Raw genomic sequence first — 19,744 nt, forward strand, 5'->3', positions numbered from 1 at the left:
ACAGGACAAAGGACCCTGTGAGGCACGAAACTGCTGTGAGAACTTCCCATAAAGAAAGGCTTTCAGATAAGGCACGTAAGGTTGGCCGCTATGGCTTCGTTGCATGGGTACATACTCAGGAAGTTGCCTGATGTGACATGATCATGTTCAATGATTGCCCTGCCTCCATTGTTTTGCCTTCCTGGCTGTCTGTATGCTGGAATTTTAGCTTGAGCACATTTCAGAGACTTATAAAGTTGATACATACAAACACCATGCACGAATTGCGAAAAACACGGCGAACCTGGGACGGGGGATACTTGGTGAAGCCGCACATGTCACATCAGGCAACTTCCTGAGTATGTACCCATGCAACGAAGCCATAGCGGCCAACCTTACGTGCCTTATCTGAAAGCCTTTCTTTATGGGAAGTTCTCACAGCAGTTTCGTGCCTCACAGGGTCCTTTGTCCTGTTCTAGACATCGATTTGTGATGTGTGTGACATTGATCAATACCACAGTGCACCTTCTACAACCACATCTGCACCTTTTCTCCTCTGGTTTTTTGCATCAATCACGTCTATGAGCATGTTAAAAATATTCCATACTGTTGCAGTAGCAGTCAGACCGAGCCTGTGCGAACAAATGGTCGGATTTGAGTTGAGGCAGCTCAAAACCATGTTTGATCAAACATGACCCAACCAGAAGTTTCTGCAGCCTGAAATTCCTACACAGAGCATCATTCAGACTCCTAATAAGCCTCAAATAAATCGCAGCTCTCAACTCTCTGCAGTTCTGCTTCTACAGACATGCATTGTCGCCCCCTGCCCACAGTTGTGACAGCTGTGACAGGGTGGCTCACAGAGTTTGCCTCCTATCTCGCTCAATACTAGTCCGAATCTTCTCAAACAAGTACCCACAGGTTCGCATTCAGAATATCTACCCGTACATACAGAAATCGTCCCAAACGGACGAGATTCGAGCCCGCCATGAAGCGCACTAGACGCCAGAGCCAGGGTGTGCATTACTTTTGACCGTCACTGTACAAGTGGACGGCCTTTATATTATGCTGCTAGATGCTCTATGCGCCGCGGGTATCCTCGCCATTTTGACGTGCAGCCTATGCGGTGATGTTGTGTCCGACCTCGCCCGCGAAAAGTTTGGTGACTACCCCCTTTGCCTTCTCGTGCACCTCGTTGATAGTCGCAGTCGCGTCGATGGTGCCGACCTTGCCGACCTTGCTGTAGTGCTCGATCACAGGCATGGTCTGCTCCTTGTAGACACCTGACGGAGATCGTGAGCGAAGGCAGGACACAGGTGAGAGGGGCAACGCACGGAAACGCTTCTTGATGCTCTCCTCGTTGTCGTCCTCGCGCCCGCTCGTCTTGCCACGCTCAAGCAGGCGCTTGAGCATCTCCTCCTCGGTGGTGGTGAAGAAGAGGACCATCGCAGATTGGCAGACCTGGTCGAGACGCACGCGGGATGAGTCGCGAGGAGAGAGGGAGAGACGAGGGGCAAGGGCGGCGGACTCACGTCCTCGTCGAACTTGACCGCCTGGTCCATCTTGCGCGGGAAGCCGTCGATGAGGAAGCGGCCCCTGCCGTCCGCCCAGCCGTCGCCGGGGCGCTGCTCGGCGACGGCGGCGGTCATCGCATTCTCGAGGAGCTTGATGGTGACCTCCATCGGCACGATCTGGCCCTCACGGATGTACTTGCGGATCATCTCGCCGTACTCGGAGCCCTCGCGGTTCTGCTCCGCGCGGAGGAGGTCGCCCGCTGCGGGGAAGGGGGCGGGTGAGCGCGCGGGCGACAGGGGGAACGGGCACGACGGACCTGAGAGGTGGCAGAAGCCAAAGTCCTGGACGAGGTTCGCGCACTGGGTGCCCTTTCCTGCGGCGGGGCGGTGAGCGGACGGGAGGGAGGGCGGGACGGGGAAGCGTACCGGCGCCAGGGCCGCCGAGGACGAAGATGACGGTGACCTTGTTGTGGTCAAAGACCTGCTTCTTGCTGGACTCGGCGGGGGCGGGGTGCTCGCCCTCCTTCTTGTGGAGGTGGAGGGCGTCGGCGATCTTGTCAAGGATGGCGGGCATGACGAGCGGGAGGCTGGGTATGATCTAGGGCTCCTTGTGACGGGGAGAGACGAGAGGGTGGTCGTGCTGGCGGGGCTGGGAGGAGGCGGGGTAGGTGATAGCGCGGTAGCGGAGGGTAGCGTAAAAGGCAGCGAAGGAGAGCCCAGAGATGGCGACAAAGAGGAGTGGGTTTGGGTACTTGCTGCCTGCCATCGGATGCGCACGAGACGGACTGGGGCGGTCTGCGCGCTGCCCGCCTTCTCGCCCACCCCCCGATTTGGCCAGCCCACGTGAACAATATCCCAGGCTTGCCAACGTCTTGTAAGCCCCCGATTATCCCTTTAGTATTACCACTGCACACATCGAAGGACGGAGCCTCTCGACAGCCACCGCGCATCTTCGAACCTTCAAGGGGCGCAGCTGAACATTGAGCGCGGGCGGCGGTATGTTTGCTGTCTCCAACGGGATGACTGATTGGCAACGACGTAGCAGTAGTGCTAAGTAGCGAAGAAAGGGAGTCGGCCAAGTCGTCAGAACCACGTCCAGCGGACACAACATGTAGCGTACGACAATCGAATACAGTCCGCGTAAAAAACCTGACATACATATTTGTCAACGAGACCGGCCACGGGCTCGCCCTCTGCTCCGGCCACGGCTTGACGATCCGCGGCCATGCCCAACACCGTTCTGCGCAGACTGAGCCTGCGCCCTTGCTTCCTCCTTCTCCTTGATCCGCGAGCTACGGCGAGGAGCTGACGACTGAGACAAGTCGCGCCCCCTTCGCTTGCCCCTCTGGGTTTCCGCTGCAGATTCCTTGAGTTGGTGGCGCCTGTGCTCAGCGTCCGAATGTTCGCGGCTTGTCGTGTCGGGAAACGGAGGAAGTTGTTCGCGTTCCACGGCTTCGGTCGAAAGATCGCGTAGTTTCGAGTAGCCGGCCAGGTTATCCACGCGGTTGTCCCGCTCCAACGAGTGCAGGCGGAGGAAATTGGCCCAGTAGTCGTATATGAAGACCGGGTTGTCCCATTTGCCTTTGTAGGCCTTATCATCGTAATCTTTAGGAACATGGTGGGCCATCATGTCCGACAGCCACTTGGCGAACGCCGGGCTTTTGAACGCTTTGCCGTATACCTGGCCCCGGCTGCGTACATTTGAGGCTTTACCTCCTCCGCTGATGAGCACGTTCAAGTAAGAGATACGAGTATACTCATCGAACATCCCACGTATGATCATCGTGACCCCCTTGGCGGTGAAGTGGTGCGGTTGCCACAACAGAGCACTATACATGACCACGTAGAGGAGGGACTCCATGTCGTCTTCGAACTTGAGGCGCCAGGAATCGTCGTCTTTATACCAGGTCAAAACGCGCATAGACATGAAGGCCCATGTCCCCTGGGCAAATAAGCTCACAAGTATGCCAAGGGAGTGAGACAATCCACTCACCTTTCTCAATCGCTTCACTGCTGTCGTTGACCTTGCACGACATCTCCCAGTCTATTAGATAACCTCGACGTATCTCCGAGTCCGCCTCTTTGACTAGAACTATGTTGCCCACGCTGACGTCTCGGTGGAGGCGGCTCTCTTTTGTACGTACAACATCAGCAGCCCCCCGGAGCGCGGACACAAAGTCGCTTTTGCACTTGCCTGTGAAAACGTCATGTGTCGCATGCAGGAGCTCTTCGGTCCCCCGCACCGTGCTCATCGGCATGCCCACAGTCCCCATCACCAGTCTACAGTGACGGCGTTGCGAAAATCTTGGCAGTGAGCCTTGAACGCGACAAACCCACTCCTCTCCGCATAGGGTGTTCGTCATGGTCGACTGAATCTCCGTCTCTGGGAACGATCAACAACAGTGAGATTCATCAAGTGGACGCGCTTACTACGCAGCGGCCGCCGCTCTTCTGAGTACCCGTCAAGAGAAGAAACGTCCCCGTGCCATACAAAAGACGGCACAAACGATACCCCGGCCTCGTGCAACTGTTGCAGTATGTCCCCTTCCACCTCCGCCAGTAGGCTATCTCGCCAGGTGTCCTTTAAGAACACAATCTTTCCAGAGGACACGTCGAGTGCCCAGTATCCCCGAGTTCCACGGCCTGTCACAGAGGAGGAATTCGCGGCCGGTCGAGAAAACAATCGCTTTCGAGTGTTCTCCTCGCACAGCGGAGAGAGGCGGCGGAGGATGTGGGTCGCGTAGACGTGGCGTGGCGAATAGCGCTGCTGGACCGCTTGCTCCAAATCCTCGCTGTCGGTGATTTGAGAACGAACGTATTCTCGGATGGCGTTCGCGAAGAGAGTTTCGTCAGTCGAGGTTGCTTGGGCCACAGAGGTGTCATGACCTCGTCCCGCATCCGAGGCGCTTGAAAATCGCAACAGGAAGTTGCAAAGTCCAGCCGCGTCGTCGGCGACGTCAAAAGCTTCCGACACGACGCACCCAGAGCGATCCCACCTGAGAATGCGGGTGAGAGAGCCATACATAACGATTGTGAAAAGGAAGACGCGCTGCTGTCGCGCAAAGATCTCGCTGACATAGGACACATGCTGGCCAAACAGCTCCTCAGTCGACATCTGTTTTCGCTTGCTGTCGGAATGCGAGAGGAATTCCAGGCGGTTACGGACTTTGGATCTGGCAGGGGGATCGTGGAAGAAATCGTGAGTAGAGTCTGGGGAAATGTCAATGAACAGGTCAGTGTAGTTAGACTTGGAGGAGAATGCCCCGTCCGAGTCATGCACGAGTTTGCGACTAGATTTCATGGGGCCCTGCTCGTCAGGGTGCACGTTCGGCAGCGCGACATTGTCAAAGACAAAACCAGGGAAGAGCGACTTGGACCTCTTCTGATTCAAAGCCGCGAGCTTCGCGCACCGAGGTGACTTGATGTGTGCTCGCGAGTTGAGAGATACTTACCATGGGCCGGGAGATTTCGTCGCACCTCTTTGCTCCGAATGGGACCTTGCTGAAGGCCGCCAGCATGCTCTTTTGTTCGTACGAGGGATCTGTCGAGGTGCCACAGAGGAAGGTTTCGTTGAACGAGGAGAGTGGCATTGGCCCCACGATCCACCATGCGATGTCGACGCCGTAGTGTCTGGCCTTTTGGCATCGACTGTACAGGCCTTCTGATTGCGAGAGAACAGGTTCGAGGAGCACGGGGGAGTCGTAGATAGCCATCGAGGGACGGCGAGTGCGCGGAAGATGGCAAGGGACGTACGGAGACAAGCCGAGCGGACGGCAGAGCCACTAGAGTACGCGGGTGTCTTGGACCCTCATTCGCGCGCACGTGCCGTGGCGCGTCTTCTCCTCCTCCTCCCTCACCCACACCTCACCCGCATGGACGTCCGCCACTCGCACGGATCCACGGTGCACGTCCTCCGCGCGTGCTACCACGACGACGCGCACGACCTCGTCGCCCTCGGCGGCGACCACTCAGTCGAAGTCATCCAGCTCGTGCGCCTCCACCCGCTTTCTCCGCCGCGCGTCCACTGACGGTCTTCCAGGGCGAGTCCTCGTGCAGGACAATTGCGACGTTCTACGTCGGCCTGCGCACAACCGCCATCGCTTGGTCCTCGCGGGTCAGCTCGCCTTCCTCCTCCGACCGCTGGTCCATTCAGTCCGTCTCCTCCGTTCGCCCCCTGGCTTTCATCGCGCTCATCCGCCTTCCAGGCTCGCCGTCGCCGCGTCCGACTTCAGCCTCTACCTGCTCACGAAAGATGCCGGGTCGGAGGAGTCGGTCTTCCGCTTCGGCAGCGGCCTGAGCGGCCACCATGGCACGGTGAACGACATGGCGTTCTGCGGCGGGCAGAGCGAAGACAGCTCGCGGTATGTCGCCTCTGTGTCTGGTGCGTCCTTCCCTCCCTCGTCCGTCTGGGACGTCAGATGCCCATCCGCCGTGCGCTCGGCCGCCCCACAGACGACAAGTTCCTCATGGTTTGGGACCTCGAGCCGTCGATAAACATCGCCTCGCCATCCTCGCCGGATGGGGGCGGGACGCCGGAGGGGACGTCGGAGCGAGCGCAGCCGACGGCGTACGCGGTCGCGTTCCCGCACCCGCTCACGTCGGTGGACGCGCACCCGTCGACGAGCAAGGAGGTGCTGGTGGGCGACGCCCGGGGCTCGGTCTTCCTCACCGACTGGCGCACGGACCAGGAGGGGGACGAGCAGGCGCGCTGGCGGAACCAGGCGATCGTCGAGCTGCTCGAGCCCCGCGCGCTCGCCGACGCCGCGCCCGGGCTCGCGACGCGCTGGTCGGGCTCTGTCGCGTGGCGCCGGGACCCGTCTGCGGACTTGTGAGTGCTCAAATTCGATTCGGTGTGGCTGCCCGCGGCGGACGCGCCCTCGGTGTCGTGCTCCGTGACGCCTCCGAGCCCGCCTGAACACCAGCGGACAGAGGGTCGCACGCCTGGCGCGGCCCCCTGCCAGCGTGCGTCGGACAGGCAGGGACGGCGGCACGGCGCACGACGCCCGGGGCAGGCCCCGGATGGCGGCAGCTTTTGGGACTTTGCACTGACAGCGGGCAGCGTGGGTGCCGCGTACGGCTCGCGGTTCGCGCTCTGGGACATGGGCAACCTCCACGGCGGGAAGCCCTACCTCGCCGGGCCCTCCTTCCCCGAGGGCGGCCACCAGTTCAGGTGCGTGCAGGTCCACTTCCCCCGTCCCCCGTCCCCCCTTCCCCGCCGTTCCCCGCCTGCGGTCACGCCTCCGCCCCCCTTTCCCCCGACCCTCGCATCCGATCCCGCCCCCGCCCGCGCAGAAGCACGGTGGGCCTGAGCGAGCGCGCGCATGGCCCCCTCCCCTCTCCTCCCCGCACACGCCGCTGACAGTTCCGCCGCGCAGGTGGTGCCCGACGTACCCGGACTACTTCGCGGTCTCGACCCGCAGCCCTGCGCGCGGCGCCGCCATCCACGTCCACAACGTCGCCTACCCGCACGCGCCCCCGACGGTGTTCGCGCTCGCGCGCCGGCCGCTGTACGTGCGCGCGTTCGACTTTGTCGCCTGCCGCGGCATCCCGCGCATCGCCGCCGCCGTCGGCCGCGACGTCGTCGTCTTCTACATCGGCGTCGACTCCTAGCCAGTCTTTGTACCGTAACGAGTGCGTCGGCGGACGGCGGCGGACGCCGTCCCACCGGGTTTTTCTCTCGCCGTCTGTGCGGAACCGCTGAATGTATGGACGTGTATGGCACGCGGCGTGCTTGTCGCTTGGCGTGGACGACCGCGCAGTAGGAGCGCATCCAACGAATGCATTCCATTGCTATATCTATCACGGTGGGAATACCAAAGGCGTGTGCGGCGTTACACCGGAGCGCGAGTCGGGTCCGGGGGAGAACAAATGAGACAGTGCAGTACGATATATCGACAGTGGCGAGAGAGGAGAGGAGAGCGATAATACGGGAGGGGGGGCACTAACTGGTTACGACGTGCGAGATGGGCGAGCAGAGCGGGGCGACAGATGGATGAGGGCAATAGCGACGACGAACGAGGGCGAGCACAAGATCACAGGAAAACATATACAGATGGCAAGGGAGAGACATTAAGAGCAGAAGGTAAGAGCAGAAGGGGTCCAAGAACGGCGGCGGCACCCCGCGCTCAGCGGTACTGCACGCCGGGGTGGTACGAGCTCGAGCGACCGTGGCTGTAGTTGTTGTACGTGGCGTATGACGGCTCGCGGTAATGGCTCTGCGGCGAGACAAAGTTGAAGTCGTTCATGCCGCTCGACCCGACGACACCGCTCGAAATCGACGGCAGGGAACCCAAGTTCGGGAAGAGGTTGTCGCCAGTCAGGTTGGCCTCGGCGAGCATGTGTTCGAAATAGCGGCGGTCCGACTCAGTTGCCGTCGTCAAGTATGTCGACGGCGGACCGCGGGCAAGGCTGGGTGAGATGCCGGAGCGGAGCGCCGACTCCGCGCCGTACTCTGAGTGGCCGTTGGAGTACACGTCAACACCGGAGGGCGCGCCAGGAATAGACAGAGGGGCAAGAGACTGGCGATGGGTCGAGAACGGGTCCAAAAGAGGCGACACTTGAGACCTGAGCGGCGGAAGACCTTGGGCAAATGCGGGAGGAACGTCGGTGCGATATTGCTTCGCCTCGTGCGCCGTTTGTTGGTCAACCAAATGGCGCAAGAAACGGGCGTGGTGTGTCGCCGAGTCTCCCTCTGAGCCAGCGCCGTATGCATCGGCAGCGCTCACGATGGCATCATGAATGGGAACGGACTGCTCGCGCAAATGGGCTCTGGTTGCCGGACTGTTCAACAACTAGCGAAGGACGTGAGAAATCTCTAGGCATGCAGAAATGGAGGACATACCCTAAGGAGAACAATCGCAGCGTATCCTGACATGGTTGTCGTTGATTCCTGACCATAACGCTGGTAGGCAGTTAGTCCGTGTGCATACTATGAGGCGAGTTACACATACCAGCATGTGTATGCTAGCAAACGTTTTCACGATCTGCAGGTTCGCGCGCGCGCTCTTGATGCAGTTCTCAACCGCTTCGGGGTTGGGTGCCGTCTTCACCATCTACAAGATGTGTTAATGACGCTACCATGGACAATCAAATAATATACCCACGTCCAAGTTGGACAGGTTCAGCCCGAACGTGTTCAGGAAAAGCTTCACATGAGACTGGAAGAACCTAAGGAATGCATTGTGGAATTCATCTGCCAACGATGCTATAAGCCCATGATCAGTGTCGTAGTCAGGATAAAAGGGCGCACAGATCTATTTACCTTTGCTCATCTCAGCGACCCAAATCTCCTGCCATCTCTCAAGCTGGTTGTTGTACTTGTGAAGCTCGCTGTCGAAGTCGAACAGATCGCGGCGCCGGTTGTAGAACATGTTCGTCGCCTCGGATCCAATTAACCGGAGCTGGACGAACGCGGCCACGATAACGTCTTCAGACCGGACCTCGCCGTACTGTCCAGCGACACCCTCCCGATGCCAATGCGTGACAGACTCGATGAAAGCGTCATCAGCAGTCAACATCCACTGCTTGCCGGTCTGCATGGAGAGCGAGCGATCGTGGACAAAGAGGACGAGGTAGGTGCGTTCCCGATTGCGGCGCTCAAGGAACTGGGTGTCGCTCTCGTTGGGTAGCCGAGGGCCGAGGAGACGGTTGAGGCGGAGGTTAACGGCCATGCGAGCGGCCATACCGATGTACTGCCACGTCCGGCTTTCCGTAGGTTCCTTCCAGTAAGTCATGCAGGCGAGAGCTTGAACAGTCTCGACAGTCTCGGTGCCTTGGGCAAAGGTGTAGACACACCAGTCCTGGGCAAGGTCCCGGACGGCCTGGTAGTTGGCTGGCATCCAGAACTTGCAGCAAGTCATGAGTAAGGCGGTAAAGAGGAAGGGGGAGCGAGTACGAATGTAGGTGGCAGTGTGGAGGGCGGGGTCGAAGAGATTGATGAAGGGGTTGAGGCGGATGAAGAACATGTCGAAAAATTCGTTGACATCCTTCTCAGAGAGGAGACCGGCGGCGACGGGGTCCCTGGGTGGGAAGGTGGGAGTGCGGAAAGCCTTGAGCTGGGGAGAGCTGTTGCCTCGGGATGGGCTAAGGGAAAAGGACTTGGGAGCGACATGGGTGGGGCGCTCGATGGGACTTCCGGAAGGAGCGCGGACGTCGGTGGGGGAAGGATTCATGACAACGTCGAGAAATGGGGTCCTGGCGGCGCGAATGACCTGGGCAGGGTAAAGAGCCTCCTCTTGTCGGCCCTCTTCCTCATCGTCCATATCATCGTCGGAGTGAGCACCCGCGTTGGAGGGGCCGGCATAGGCAGAACCGTCGTCTTGCAAGTACGAGGCAGATGAGGAGCCCTGAGCAGGGGGAGGGTTGGCGGGGTGCTTGGCCTTTTGGCTATTGAGGCCCTTTTCGAGGCGACGGAGCATCTTGGAGGCCTCGGACAGCCTGAGGACAGATCAGGATGAGGAGACAAACGAGCAGATGTGGACGAACTTTGAACCGGGCTTGCGGCCGCGACGGTGCTTCTCGAATATACATCTGAAAACGGCGGGGTCGGAGTTGGTAGGAGTGAGGTAGAGAAGAGGGAGATACTCACTCTGCACCGGACCTGAGACAACGCTGGCAGGGCTTTACTCCGTCCTCGGCACCGACACACTTCATCTGGGAGAAGGAGAGGGGATGAGGAGAAGGGGGGAGGGGAGATAGAGCGGAGGTACCTTTGCTTGGCGGCAGACGGTGCATGCACGCGCGCCGCGGTGGAGGGGGTTCTTGGAGCTGGTTGGGGAGTGGGATGAGCGGGGATCTGGGAGAGGGGAGGAAAAGGAAGAGAGAGGAAATGACACGCACGGTGGGTTAGCTGAGACGGGTGGTGCGTCCATGGTGGGCGACGAGAGCAGGGGAGAAGGGGAGAGTGGCTGGAGGGAGTCGGGTGGAGAGGGGGGGGGGGGGGGCTCTGAGCACGGACCGTACGGGAGGACGCGTGCGGGAGAGGGGATGGGCGGGGAGGGGGTCGGGTGGGAGTTGGGAGAGGGAGAAAGTGGGGGCGGGAGGGTTAAGACGGGCGTGGCGGGGGAGAGAGGAGCAGCCGAGAGACGCGCGGGAGACGCCGGAGCGACGGTTTGTTCGCCGGGATCGATTCTCCGGCGAGTGGCCGGCCCCTGCCCCGGCCCCCGCCTGCCCTCTCCGGCTCTTTTCCCGACTGAGGTCCCCGCCCGCCCTCGTCCCGCCCCTTCCCCGCCCGCTGCCCGCTGCCCACCCGCGCTGCATTTCCTGTTTGCGGATCGTGTGCAGCAGCGTCGCCGGACGGCGTGGTGTGCGACGGGCAGCGGGCACGGCGGACGGTCGGCAGTGGCGGGGACTCATCTGCTCGCCGGTTTGTGTGCGCGATCGAACCTCGTGTGCTGCCGGCCTCCCCGGGGCCCATCCACGCCTTCAAGCTCCAAGCCGAGAAAGAGACCGGCTGCCCGCGCTTATGTAAGCCAGGGCCGCGCTCGCTCTCCGGGATCTTTGAGGCTCGCGCGGCCATACGCCAGCCTCTGGCCGAGACCGCTGCCCACGCAAGTGCTGCTGCTGGTGTGCCAAGCGGATGTCTGAGTCGCAGGTTTGGACAGCGTGCGGGGGTCGCGACGGGCGACGGGCGCTGCAGAGGCGTCAAGATGCCGCCCCTCCCCGCCCGAACTCCCATGGCCAGCCGCGAGAGCGCCGGGGAATGGACGCCGAGCTCAGACTCGCCGCCTGCGGCCAAGCATGTTGAGCGTGCGGCCGGCGCGGGCGCCCGGGATCGTCTGTCTCCATCCCAGGCGGCAATTCACCGGCGTCGACCGCACCATCCGCCATCCGCTCTCCGTGGGCGTCGTCCGTGGCGGAGAGCCGCCCCGAGGCCCGCGCGGGCCGGATCAACGTCACCGGGAACGGCAAGCGCCCGATGCGGCGACCAGACCGGCATTCCCGGCGAATTCCTCCTCCACTCGCTCCTCCGCCGGCGACCGACAATGGGCATCAAACACCCTCCGCCAATTCTCCCACGTGCCCCGCCCTCCGTTGCACTCCTGATTTGGGTTTTCCGACACAACCGTGCGTCTCGCTTAATGCCTCCGGTCTCCTCTCCGGCGACCAAATGCTGCCTCAACCTATCTTCCACAGCTCCTCCAGCCCGTCCGACTGCACTCCCTCCCCCTCCGTCGCCGGCTCCCTCCGAATCTTGCGCTGCACCTCCGTCTCCATCATCTGCGCCCACCTCCGTCAGCGTCTCCTCTCCGCTCCCAGCCCGACCGCACTCACCGTGCCGTACGTGTGGTCCAGGAAGTCTTCCATCCCGTACCGCGGCCGCGTGAACGCCTCCTCCAGGATCCGCGCCAGCGACGACACCGCCCCGTGGTAGTGCCGTCGGTGGCTGTAGAGCTCCCACAGCGAGCTCTCCAGCGCGTTCGTCAACGCCGGGTTCCCCTCCCCCGCGTCGAACCCGTCTGCCGCGCGCCGTCAGCGACAACACAACACTAGACACGCGGCTCGCGCGACGCACCGCACTCCGCCCCTGAGATCTCCTCCGTCCGGTGAATCATCGTCATCAGCGACGGATGCCGCCGCAGCATATTGTACGTGAACGGGATGAGCATAACCACCGCCGCTGGAGGGGCGCACAGCGAGAGTCGCGACAACCGCTTGACGAAGGACGCCACCAGGTTCGCAGGAAGCAGGCTGTTTCGTCCGCCGCGATCGGTCAACGAATGTCCCCTGGCGCGAGCGGAGGGCGACTCACGTAGATCCGAGGAAAACCTCCGTCAGACGGAAGAACCGCGCGCGGTGCTTCAGATGGAGCACGTCCTTGTCCAGGAAGCCGTACAGCCGCGTGTAGAATGCGGGGTAGTCTCTGCGGGCGCCTGTCCGTCAGATCACGCCATCTGCGCACAGTCTAGACGTACAGGTTGTGATCCTTGATGAGCATGAAGAGCGCGTTGAGCGCCAGAAGGCCGACCGTGCCGCCTGCAAACATGTGCGTGAGCGGTTGCCGGCCAATGGGACGTCCTCCGTTCTCGCACCGTGGTCGACCGCGGAGCCGACCCAGTCCATGATCAGGATCGGGCGCGTCAGGTGGGGCACCACCCCGCGGTGCAGCACGTTCAGGACGCGAAGCGAGTGTGTCCGGGCCCTCTCTGCCCCGCCCAGCGACAGCTGCGGCAGGAGCGCCAGCCAAGCCTTGGTGAAGACCGCCCGGTGCGCAGAGAGCGAGTGCAGGGATTGGTGCACCGTCAGCGTGTGCAGCCGGCCTGGGGCGCCCTTCTTGCCCTTGTCGTCCGCTTTCGAGGCGGGCTCGTCGAAGAACTTGCGCCAGTCGTCCTCGTCGTCCGCCCCGGACGCGCCTCCTACCTCCTCGTCTGCGTCCTCGTGGGCGGAAGACTTTTTGGATGGTGCCGGTTTCGCGCCGAGCTCTTCAATCCACCAGGTGTTCAGCTCTGAGCGTTGTGTCGGGAACGTCGTGAGCCGCTCCAAGATGGACAGCAGGTTGCCCGGTAGCTGAGGCGCTTCTTTGTGCGGATGCCTCGCGAGGAGGATGCTGAAGCGGAGAGGTGAGTCGGTTGACCCAGCGATACACAAGCGGCGTCACTCACGCCGCATCCCTGAGGAAGAACCAGCGCACATCGTCGTGTACGCTAAACCAAGTGTTTACAAAGTGGTCTCGTACGGTAGAGTCCAACATGCGGTCGTCAGAAACAGGCTCCGTCTTGCGTTTCTTGGGCGTGCTACCTCGGGTAGAGGGAGGGCACAGGAGGAGCGCGGATACAATCTTCCGGAAGTGCGAGACGTGAGATTGGGGAGGTTGCTTGCTGTCGCTAGTGCGCGTAAGTGAGGAAGATAGGTGCTTTTGCAGGGACATGAGGATGTCCAGGGCGGAGGTCTGCGACCATAAGAGCAGGGCTCAGCGCGTGCAATGGCAAGAACATGCAACAAGGTCAGCATACCTGGAGCGACGCCTCTTCGTCCTTTAGCAACCCTGCCAGTTGGTCCGTAAACGCATTCAGGCGTTCGAGTAACCATGTCCGTACGGCTTTGGCCTCTTCGGTGTGACTGGGGCCAGAGAGTGCGCCGTCCGAGAGCAGAAGAACAAATGTTCTGTAGAGCGCGTATATAGCTCTGGATGCATGAGCAGGAGTCTCTGCTTGCGAAGCAAGATCCAAGAGGTCGGCAAGAGGGTTCAGGGAAGTCCCGCGCGAGATCGCAGACGCGAGGTCCTGCTCGAGGACTTGAATTGCCTTCACGGTATCATCGCTGTCGCGAGTCTTGCGCTTCTTAGACGAAGGGAGAGACGGAGGCATGATGCAGGCAAAGACAGAGGCGAAACTCGCTTGTGGCAGGGGCGACTTTTTGACAGGTCACGTGGAACAATCTTCCCGCTGCCCTCCTCGCTCCTCCAGCTCGTTCCGCCCAATCCAACCATCGCTGCTCCTTCGACCCGTCCAAGTACATTAAATTCGCAGTTTGTGGACGTTGCTCACAGCCTTCAGAAGCCAATTACACAGTCCCTAGCTCCCGGCTCGCCTTCGAATGCAGCCACCCCTAGGTGTGTCCAATGGTGATCACAGATTTCTCGCGTGACCGTACACTCATCATGCCCACTTCAAGCATCAAGTTTTGTGAGAAAACTCATGCGCCGAGTCTCCGACGTTTGGGCCGCTCTGTTCCGAAATATGCACACAGCTTAGGCCACTTCGTGGTGGGCTCGTTTCCGCAGCGGTGCATCCTCCATGCTTGGCCGGGCAACAAGGGGGTCGGTTTGGAGGAAGGGTGTGTCCTCGCCAGTGGTCCAGAGCAGAGACAGCCAGTCTGATCACAAGTTCAACCCCGCTCTTCTCGTTGTTTTACCCCCGCAAAACTCAAACCACGTTGTCCCAAACCTGTTTCCGAAGGTAGGTCTCAATCTGCTTGCAGTATCGCTGCGGTGGCGTCTGCAACTCAAACCGTGGTGGTCCGGGAGGGCGGTGCACCGTCATTGGACCCATTCCGGGACTTCTACCTGTGGACGCCAACAACATGATGTATTCATGTGCCACCTCCTTTCATGCCTAAGATGCCCCTGAAGTTCGACCATTGGAGTCGAGCAATGGGATGGGAAATCAGAGAGAGTTTGTGGTGAAGGCAAAGGGGCGGTCACAATGCTGTTGAGCAACAAGCTGATTTCTATCGGGGTGAGTGCACTTCGTCCCTATGAGGGACCACCCATTTAACGCAACATGTAGACGCGCGGTTCTGCCCAGATCGCGGAGATCGCGCCGCTGCCCCAATTCCGCAAACCCCGTAAGTACAACCAAATCCATATATTTGCTCCCATCAGCTCCTCTCCTTCACAACACCTTCCTCCTCCTTTCTGTGCACGACCACAACCATCACCTTCCCCATCTTTGAGCCTCTGGTCTCCTCTTGCAATCTGTCTGCTCCGTCATGTCCACTCGATCTACGACGGAAATGCACTGGGTGGGCCGTTATACACTGTTCAAATCCCGTGGGTATGCCCTTCGACCACGGCTCGACCCCGACTGGGTGCCGTCGTGGGTGGCAGACCCGTGCATTAACCCCGCTTACGCAGAGGACTACTATCCCATTCGTATGGTAAGTTCAACGCCTCTTCGTCCTGCCCGGGTTAGTCCCAATTGTTTCTACCGTCAGTGGCGTCAGCTCCATGTCATGGATGGTCGCCGCATCTCAGACGGCAAACACATCATGTTCAAAAAGGTGAAGACATCGTCGTCGGAGCTCGAGATCGCTACATATTTCTCCTCGGAATCCCTGCGCAAGGATCCATCCAATCACTGCGTTCCCATCCTGGATGTCATCGTTGACGAGGAAAACCCGTCGTGGTGTTATATGGTTATGCCGTTTCTCCGGCATATTGACAAGCCGGAGTTTGACACCATCGGAAGCATTCTTGATGCTGTCGGCCAACTTCTTCAGGTATTCCAGGTCTTGCCGTGCTCTTTGTCGCTATTGATATTCTCTCGTACGTACAGGGGTTGGTGTTCATGCACTCCCACAATATAGCTCACCGGTTAGTTTGGTGTATTTTCAAAGTGTATCACTCGTCCTGACTTGCATTATCAGGGACGACATGTATGACAGTTTGAGGTTTGAAGCCCCTACCATGTTCCCGAACAGTTCCCATCCTTTCTCGGATAAATATCCCAGAGTCCCAAGAACCGATCGATGGTCACGGCGCTCTAAAGCCGATGTTACATACCATTTCATCGACTTCAGCACATCAATCCGTGTCCCACAGGTGTCCAAGCGATCCGAATCAATTCCGCATGATCCTTTCAAAGAAGGTATAATCGTCGATGTTTCTCAGTAACAGTGCCAATGAGTTGACCATTCGCCACAGAAATATAACAATGTGAAAATCCTCGGGCCACTGACAGCTGGTATGATCCACCCACGCTCAGAGCAGCGGTCGACAGCAGCGGAGGCCTTGGCACATCTCAATGTGATCAATGGGAAAGTGTCATTAGTCCATCGTGCATGTAGGGCTAGGCGGCCCATTGATTGCATCATCGGTCGGCTTATCCTCAACTGCACCTCAGTCGTGAGTATCGGCCCTGCTGTTCTTCGTGCATGTCTGACCACGGTTAACAGAGTTATACACTTTACCACTGTGTGGCTCTATCGGCTGCAAAGTGTATCTCCCGCACCGTCCCGCGCTCACGGACCACCACCACCTCCCCCCCTTCATATCCCCACATACCTCCGAATGGCTCTGAGAGTCCGTTGTTGGATGGCCACAACCCCCCTCCCCCGTATCCTTCCGGCCCTCTCCACGACAAACGTCATGACCCATCTTCTCCCGCGTCTGGCAGATCGGTGTGCGCGGAACGTGTTGCTGAGAATCCTGCGCGTGGACCCCCTTCGGAGCGCTGAGGTCCAAGTACATCGCGCGGCTCAAGTGGAAGAAGGTTCCGGTGTAGACGAGGATCAGTGTGTCTGAAATGAATACAGTCGAAGGGAACGGGGAGGCTCTACTGAGCAGTATGACAGAATAGACAATGATGTTGTGGTAATTCAGAAGCATGGTAGCCGGAAGGTGGAAAGAGTGTGGAGGTGTAGGAACGGCCGAGTACTGAGGCCTGAGGCCTTGAGGTACGCGTCGACCCACGCTCTGCATGTCGACGCGCGTGGGAAAGCCGTATGTTGGCGCCGCGTCGTCGCTGGACCCGCGTCCGCCGTCAGAGTCGTCTCTGGCCACCCGCCCTCCCTCCCCCACGCGTCGCACTCACCACCTCTCTCTGCCATGGTGCGCATTATAATTAAAGGAGGTATGTAACGCGCCTTTGGTTTGCGGTCTCTGTATTCTCATCGCGTTCTTTTGGCTGCAGGCGTGTGGAAAGTACGTCGAGCATTGCATTGGCTCTCTTGCCACATACTCACTCAATCTGCTGCAGAACACGGAAGACGAGGTTCTGAAGGCTGCTATTGCCAAGTATGGCAAGAACCAATGGTATGTACGCCCCCCACACCCTCTTGCCGACTCTACCACCCCTCCTTCAAGGGCTCTCTGACGCCTCGACGTCCAGGGCCCGCATCTCCTCGCTCCTCGTCCGCAAGACGCCAAAACAGTGCAAGGCCCGATGGTACGAGTGGCTGGACCCGTCTATCAAGAAGACAGAATGGTCGAAAGTAAGTCCTCCCGCCCTCCTTGCGTCCCGCGGTGCTCACGGTGGCGTTTGACGCGGCAGACGGAAGACGAGAAGCTGCTGCACCTCGCGAAGCTGATGCCCACCCAATGGCGCACCATTGCCCCCATCGTCGGCCGGACGGCGACGCAGTGCCTGGAGCGGTACCAGAAGCTGTTGGACGAGGCGGAGGCGAAGGAGAACGAGGAGCTCGGCCTCGCAGGGCCCGGAGGTGAGGCGGGGCCGAGCGCGGACGACGTGCGCAGGTTGCGTCCGGGCGAGATCGACCCTGACCCGGAGACGAAGCCTGCGCGGCCGGACCCCATTGACATGGACGAGGATGGTGAGTAGCGTGCGCTCTGTGTCAACGCTTGGCACTCAAACGCCCGGTTTGCAGAGAAGGAGATGCTGTCTGAAGCCCGTGCTCGCCTGGCCAACACGCAGGGTAAGAAGGCGAAGCGCAAGGCGCGCGAGAGGCAGCTCGAGGAGGCTAGACGGCTCGCAGTGCTCCAAAAGAAGCGTGAGCTGAAGGCCGCGGGTATCATGTAAATTGTTCTTCATTCGCTGGTGCGATATCGATGCTCATATCTCCGTCAGTATGCGTCACAAGACGAAGAAGAAGGGCATGGACGTGAGTGGCATGCGACTGTTGAATTGGAGGTCTCCGCTGACCGGCTCCTGCAGTACAACGCCGATATTCCCTTCGAGAAGAGACCTGCTGCAGGCTTCTATGACACCTCGGACGAACAAGCCCGGGCGACTACGGCTCCTGTCGGCCAGACGCTTCGTCGTCTTGAGAACAAGCGCAAGCCGGAGGACGAGGAAGCTGAACGCAGGAAACGCCAGCGCAAGGGCGACGGCAAGGGCGAGGCGCCTCACCAAACTAAATTTGTTGCTGCGCGCGACGCTCAGATCCAGAAATTGAAGGAGGCAGAGTCTATCGGGAGGCGGCAAAAGCTCAATTTACCAGCCCCTCAGGTCGGAGAGAAGGAGCTGGAGGACATCGTCAAGATTGGTCAGGCTGGTGAAAACGCGAAGTCGCTGGTCAGCGGCGGTACGGAAGCATCTGGCAAGTTGCTCAATGACTATGAAGGCCTGGAGAAGGCCCAGATGGCGCGCACTCCTCGGACTGCACCTCAATGTAAGTCTCTTCGGAGGTGCCCAAAGTATATGTGCTAACAGCTTTGTTCAGATGATAACGTCATGTCTGAAGCACGAAACCTCCGAAACATGACGATGTTGCAAACGCCTCTCCTTGGGGACGAGAACACCCCTCTCCATGTTGGCCCTCAAGGCGGCACTGGTTTTGAGGGCGCGACGCCTCAGCACCAAGTCGCATTCACGCCGAATCCGTTGGCGACTCCGATGCACTCGGGCGGCCTTGGGCCTGGAGCCACGCCCAGGTCAGCGATTGAGGCCACCCCAGGCACATCCATGCGCACCCCGATGCGTGACGGTCTCAGCATCAACCCCTCCGACGGCTTTTCCTCTGTTGGGGATACTCCGCGGGACCAACGCCTCAGAGTGACGTCAGCAAAAAGAGCTCTCCAGGCCGGGTTCATGAATCTGCCGAAGCCGGAGAACAACTTCGAGCTGCTCGTCCCTGAAGACGAAGACGAAGAGCTCATGGCCGGCGGCGCGGGGCCAGAGGAAGACGCAGCGGAGCGGGACGCCCGTCTGAAGCGGCTCCGAGAAGAGGAGGAACGGAAGGCACTCGCTCGTCGATCCCAGGTGGTCCAGCGCGGACTCCCGAGGCCGGCCAACGTCGACGTCTCGCAACTCATGAAGGCTCTGACAGTCGACGACGAGGACGGTGCGGCGGCGAAGCTGGTCCACGAGGAGATGGCGCATCTGCTGCAGCACGACTCGATCGCCCATCCCATTCCTGGCACAATGCACCCCGGCGGGACCCGGTCGGCGTACCAGACGCCGCCTGACGACGCGCTGGCGAGGGCGAGGAGCCTGATCCACGAGGAGCTCGGGGCGTCTCTCGGCTACCCGGGCGCGGGCGAGGAAGTGCTCCGGCAGGGCGTGGTCGCGCTGTCGGACGCGGACGAGGTGGACGAGTCGCTTTCGTGGGTGCAGGTGCGGGCGCAGCTGGCGTACGACGTGGAGTCGAACGCGTGGGTGGAGCCGGGCTCGCTGTCGGCGGCGGGCGGGTGGCGGGGTACAACGCGCAGCTGACGGCGTACCGGGAGGCGATGGCGAAGGAGGCGGGCAAGGTGGGCAAGGCAGAGAAGAAGCTCAACATCGTCCTCGGCGGGTACCAGGTGCGGTCGGGGGCGCTGGTGAGGCGGATCCAGGACGGGTTCGCGGAGCTGCAGAAGGAGAAGATCGAGTACGAGAGCTTCTCGCGCCTGCGGACGAACGAGGGCGCAATGGGGCCGATCCGGCTGGCGGGCTCAAGGAGGAGGTGGAGAAGCTGGAGCAGCGGGAGAGGCGGCTGCAGGAGCGGTACGCGGAGCTGGATGGCGAGCGACGAGAGGTGATGGGCAGGGTGGGCGACCTGGAGGAGCGGGTGATGGCCGAGGCAGAGGCATTGAACGAGGAAGCCCTGGCCGGGATGCAGGAGGAGTGAGGGTGTGTGTGTGTATGTACTGCGTT

The 19,744-nt window shown here is 60.3% G+C and overlaps 7 protein-coding genes across 7 annotated transcripts; 3 read left to right on the forward strand and 4 right to left on the reverse strand.

Annotated features, from left to right (window-relative positions):
- Positions 1 to 1,098: 1,098 nt before the first annotated feature.
- BXZ73DRAFT_36937 (UMP-CMP kinase) lies at positions 1,099 to 2,067 on the reverse strand (the record flags this gene model as incomplete). Its single annotated transcript, XM_048017915.1, has 5 exons — positions 1,099 to 1,262; positions 1,314 to 1,440; positions 1,512 to 1,753; positions 1,811 to 1,867; positions 1,920 to 2,067. The coding sequence occupies 5 exons, from the start codon at positions 2,065 to 2,067 to the stop codon at positions 1,099 to 1,101; spliced, it is 738 nt and encodes a 245-aa protein (XP_047884136.1).
- A 591-nt stretch (positions 2,068 to 2,658) lies between these two features.
- On the reverse strand, positions 2,659 to 5,206 carry BXZ73DRAFT_37757 (uncharacterized protein; the record flags this gene model as incomplete). The annotated part of the gene is made up of 4 exons (XM_048018074.1): positions 2,659 to 3,448; positions 3,483 to 3,876; positions 3,927 to 4,893; positions 4,946 to 5,206. The coding sequence occupies 4 exons, from the start codon at positions 5,204 to 5,206 to the stop codon at positions 2,659 to 2,661; spliced, it is 2,412 nt and encodes an 803-aa protein (XP_047884137.1).
- A 159-nt stretch (positions 5,207 to 5,365) lies between these two features.
- Positions 5,366 to 7,103, forward strand: BXZ73DRAFT_95913 (WD40-repeat-containing domain protein; the record flags this gene model as incomplete). The annotated part of the gene is made up of 6 exons (XM_048026938.1): positions 5,366 to 5,482; positions 5,533 to 5,645; positions 5,699 to 5,874; positions 5,946 to 6,321; positions 6,553 to 6,663; positions 6,869 to 7,103. 6 exons carry the CDS (start codon positions 5,366 to 5,368, stop codon positions 7,101 to 7,103), a joined length of 1,128 nt encoding a protein of 375 aa, XP_047884138.1.
- Positions 7,104 to 7,618: 515 nt separating this feature from the next.
- BXZ73DRAFT_86543 (fungal-specific transcription factor domain-containing protein) lies at positions 7,619 to 10,363 on the reverse strand (the record flags this gene model as incomplete). Its single annotated transcript, XM_048024240.1, has 9 exons — positions 7,619 to 8,284; positions 8,335 to 8,394; positions 8,444 to 8,545; positions 8,597 to 8,697; positions 8,755 to 9,929; positions 9,978 to 10,022; positions 10,081 to 10,145; positions 10,202 to 10,259; positions 10,332 to 10,363. 9 exons carry the CDS (start codon positions 10,361 to 10,363, stop codon positions 7,619 to 7,621), a joined length of 2,304 nt encoding a protein of 767 aa, XP_047884139.1.
- A 1,246-nt stretch (positions 10,364 to 11,609) lies between these two features.
- Positions 11,610 to 13,798, reverse strand: BXZ73DRAFT_37225 (CBF-domain-containing protein; the record flags this gene model as incomplete). Its single annotated transcript, XM_048017957.1, has 8 exons — positions 11,610 to 11,711; positions 11,766 to 11,950; positions 12,007 to 12,182; positions 12,244 to 12,354; positions 12,407 to 12,467; positions 12,524 to 13,038; positions 13,094 to 13,380; positions 13,445 to 13,798. The coding sequence occupies 8 exons, from the start codon at positions 13,796 to 13,798 to the stop codon at positions 11,610 to 11,612; spliced, it is 1,791 nt and encodes a 596-aa protein (XP_047884140.1).
- Positions 13,799 to 14,921: 1,123 nt separating this feature from the next.
- BXZ73DRAFT_73176 (uncharacterized protein) lies at positions 14,922 to 15,825 on the forward strand (the record flags this gene model as incomplete). The annotated part of the gene is made up of 4 exons (XM_048021843.1): positions 14,922 to 15,089; positions 15,147 to 15,431; positions 15,488 to 15,525; positions 15,579 to 15,825. 4 exons carry the CDS (start codon positions 14,922 to 14,924, stop codon positions 15,823 to 15,825), a joined length of 738 nt encoding a protein of 245 aa, XP_047884141.1.
- A 933-nt stretch (positions 15,826 to 16,758) lies between these two features.
- BXZ73DRAFT_86545 (Cc.Cdc5 protein) lies at positions 16,759 to 19,718 on the forward strand (the record flags this gene model as incomplete). Its single annotated transcript, XM_048024241.1, has 10 exons — positions 16,759 to 16,761; positions 16,910 to 16,965; positions 17,042 to 17,144; positions 17,204 to 17,483; positions 17,538 to 17,685; positions 17,738 to 17,771; positions 17,825 to 18,281; positions 18,333 to 19,267; positions 19,321 to 19,553; positions 19,580 to 19,718. The coding sequence occupies 10 exons, from the start codon at positions 16,759 to 16,761 to the stop codon at positions 19,716 to 19,718; spliced, it is 2,388 nt and encodes a 795-aa protein (XP_047884142.1).
- Positions 19,719 to 19,744: the final 26 nt, after the last annotated feature.

Source organism: Epithele typhae, assembly GCF_022376455.1.
Source record: "Epithele typhae strain CBS 203.58 chromosome Unknown BXZ73scaffold_1, whole genome shotgun sequence".
Taxonomy (NCBI): domain Eukaryota; kingdom Fungi; phylum Basidiomycota; class Agaricomycetes; order Polyporales; family Epitheliaceae; genus Epithele; species Epithele typhae.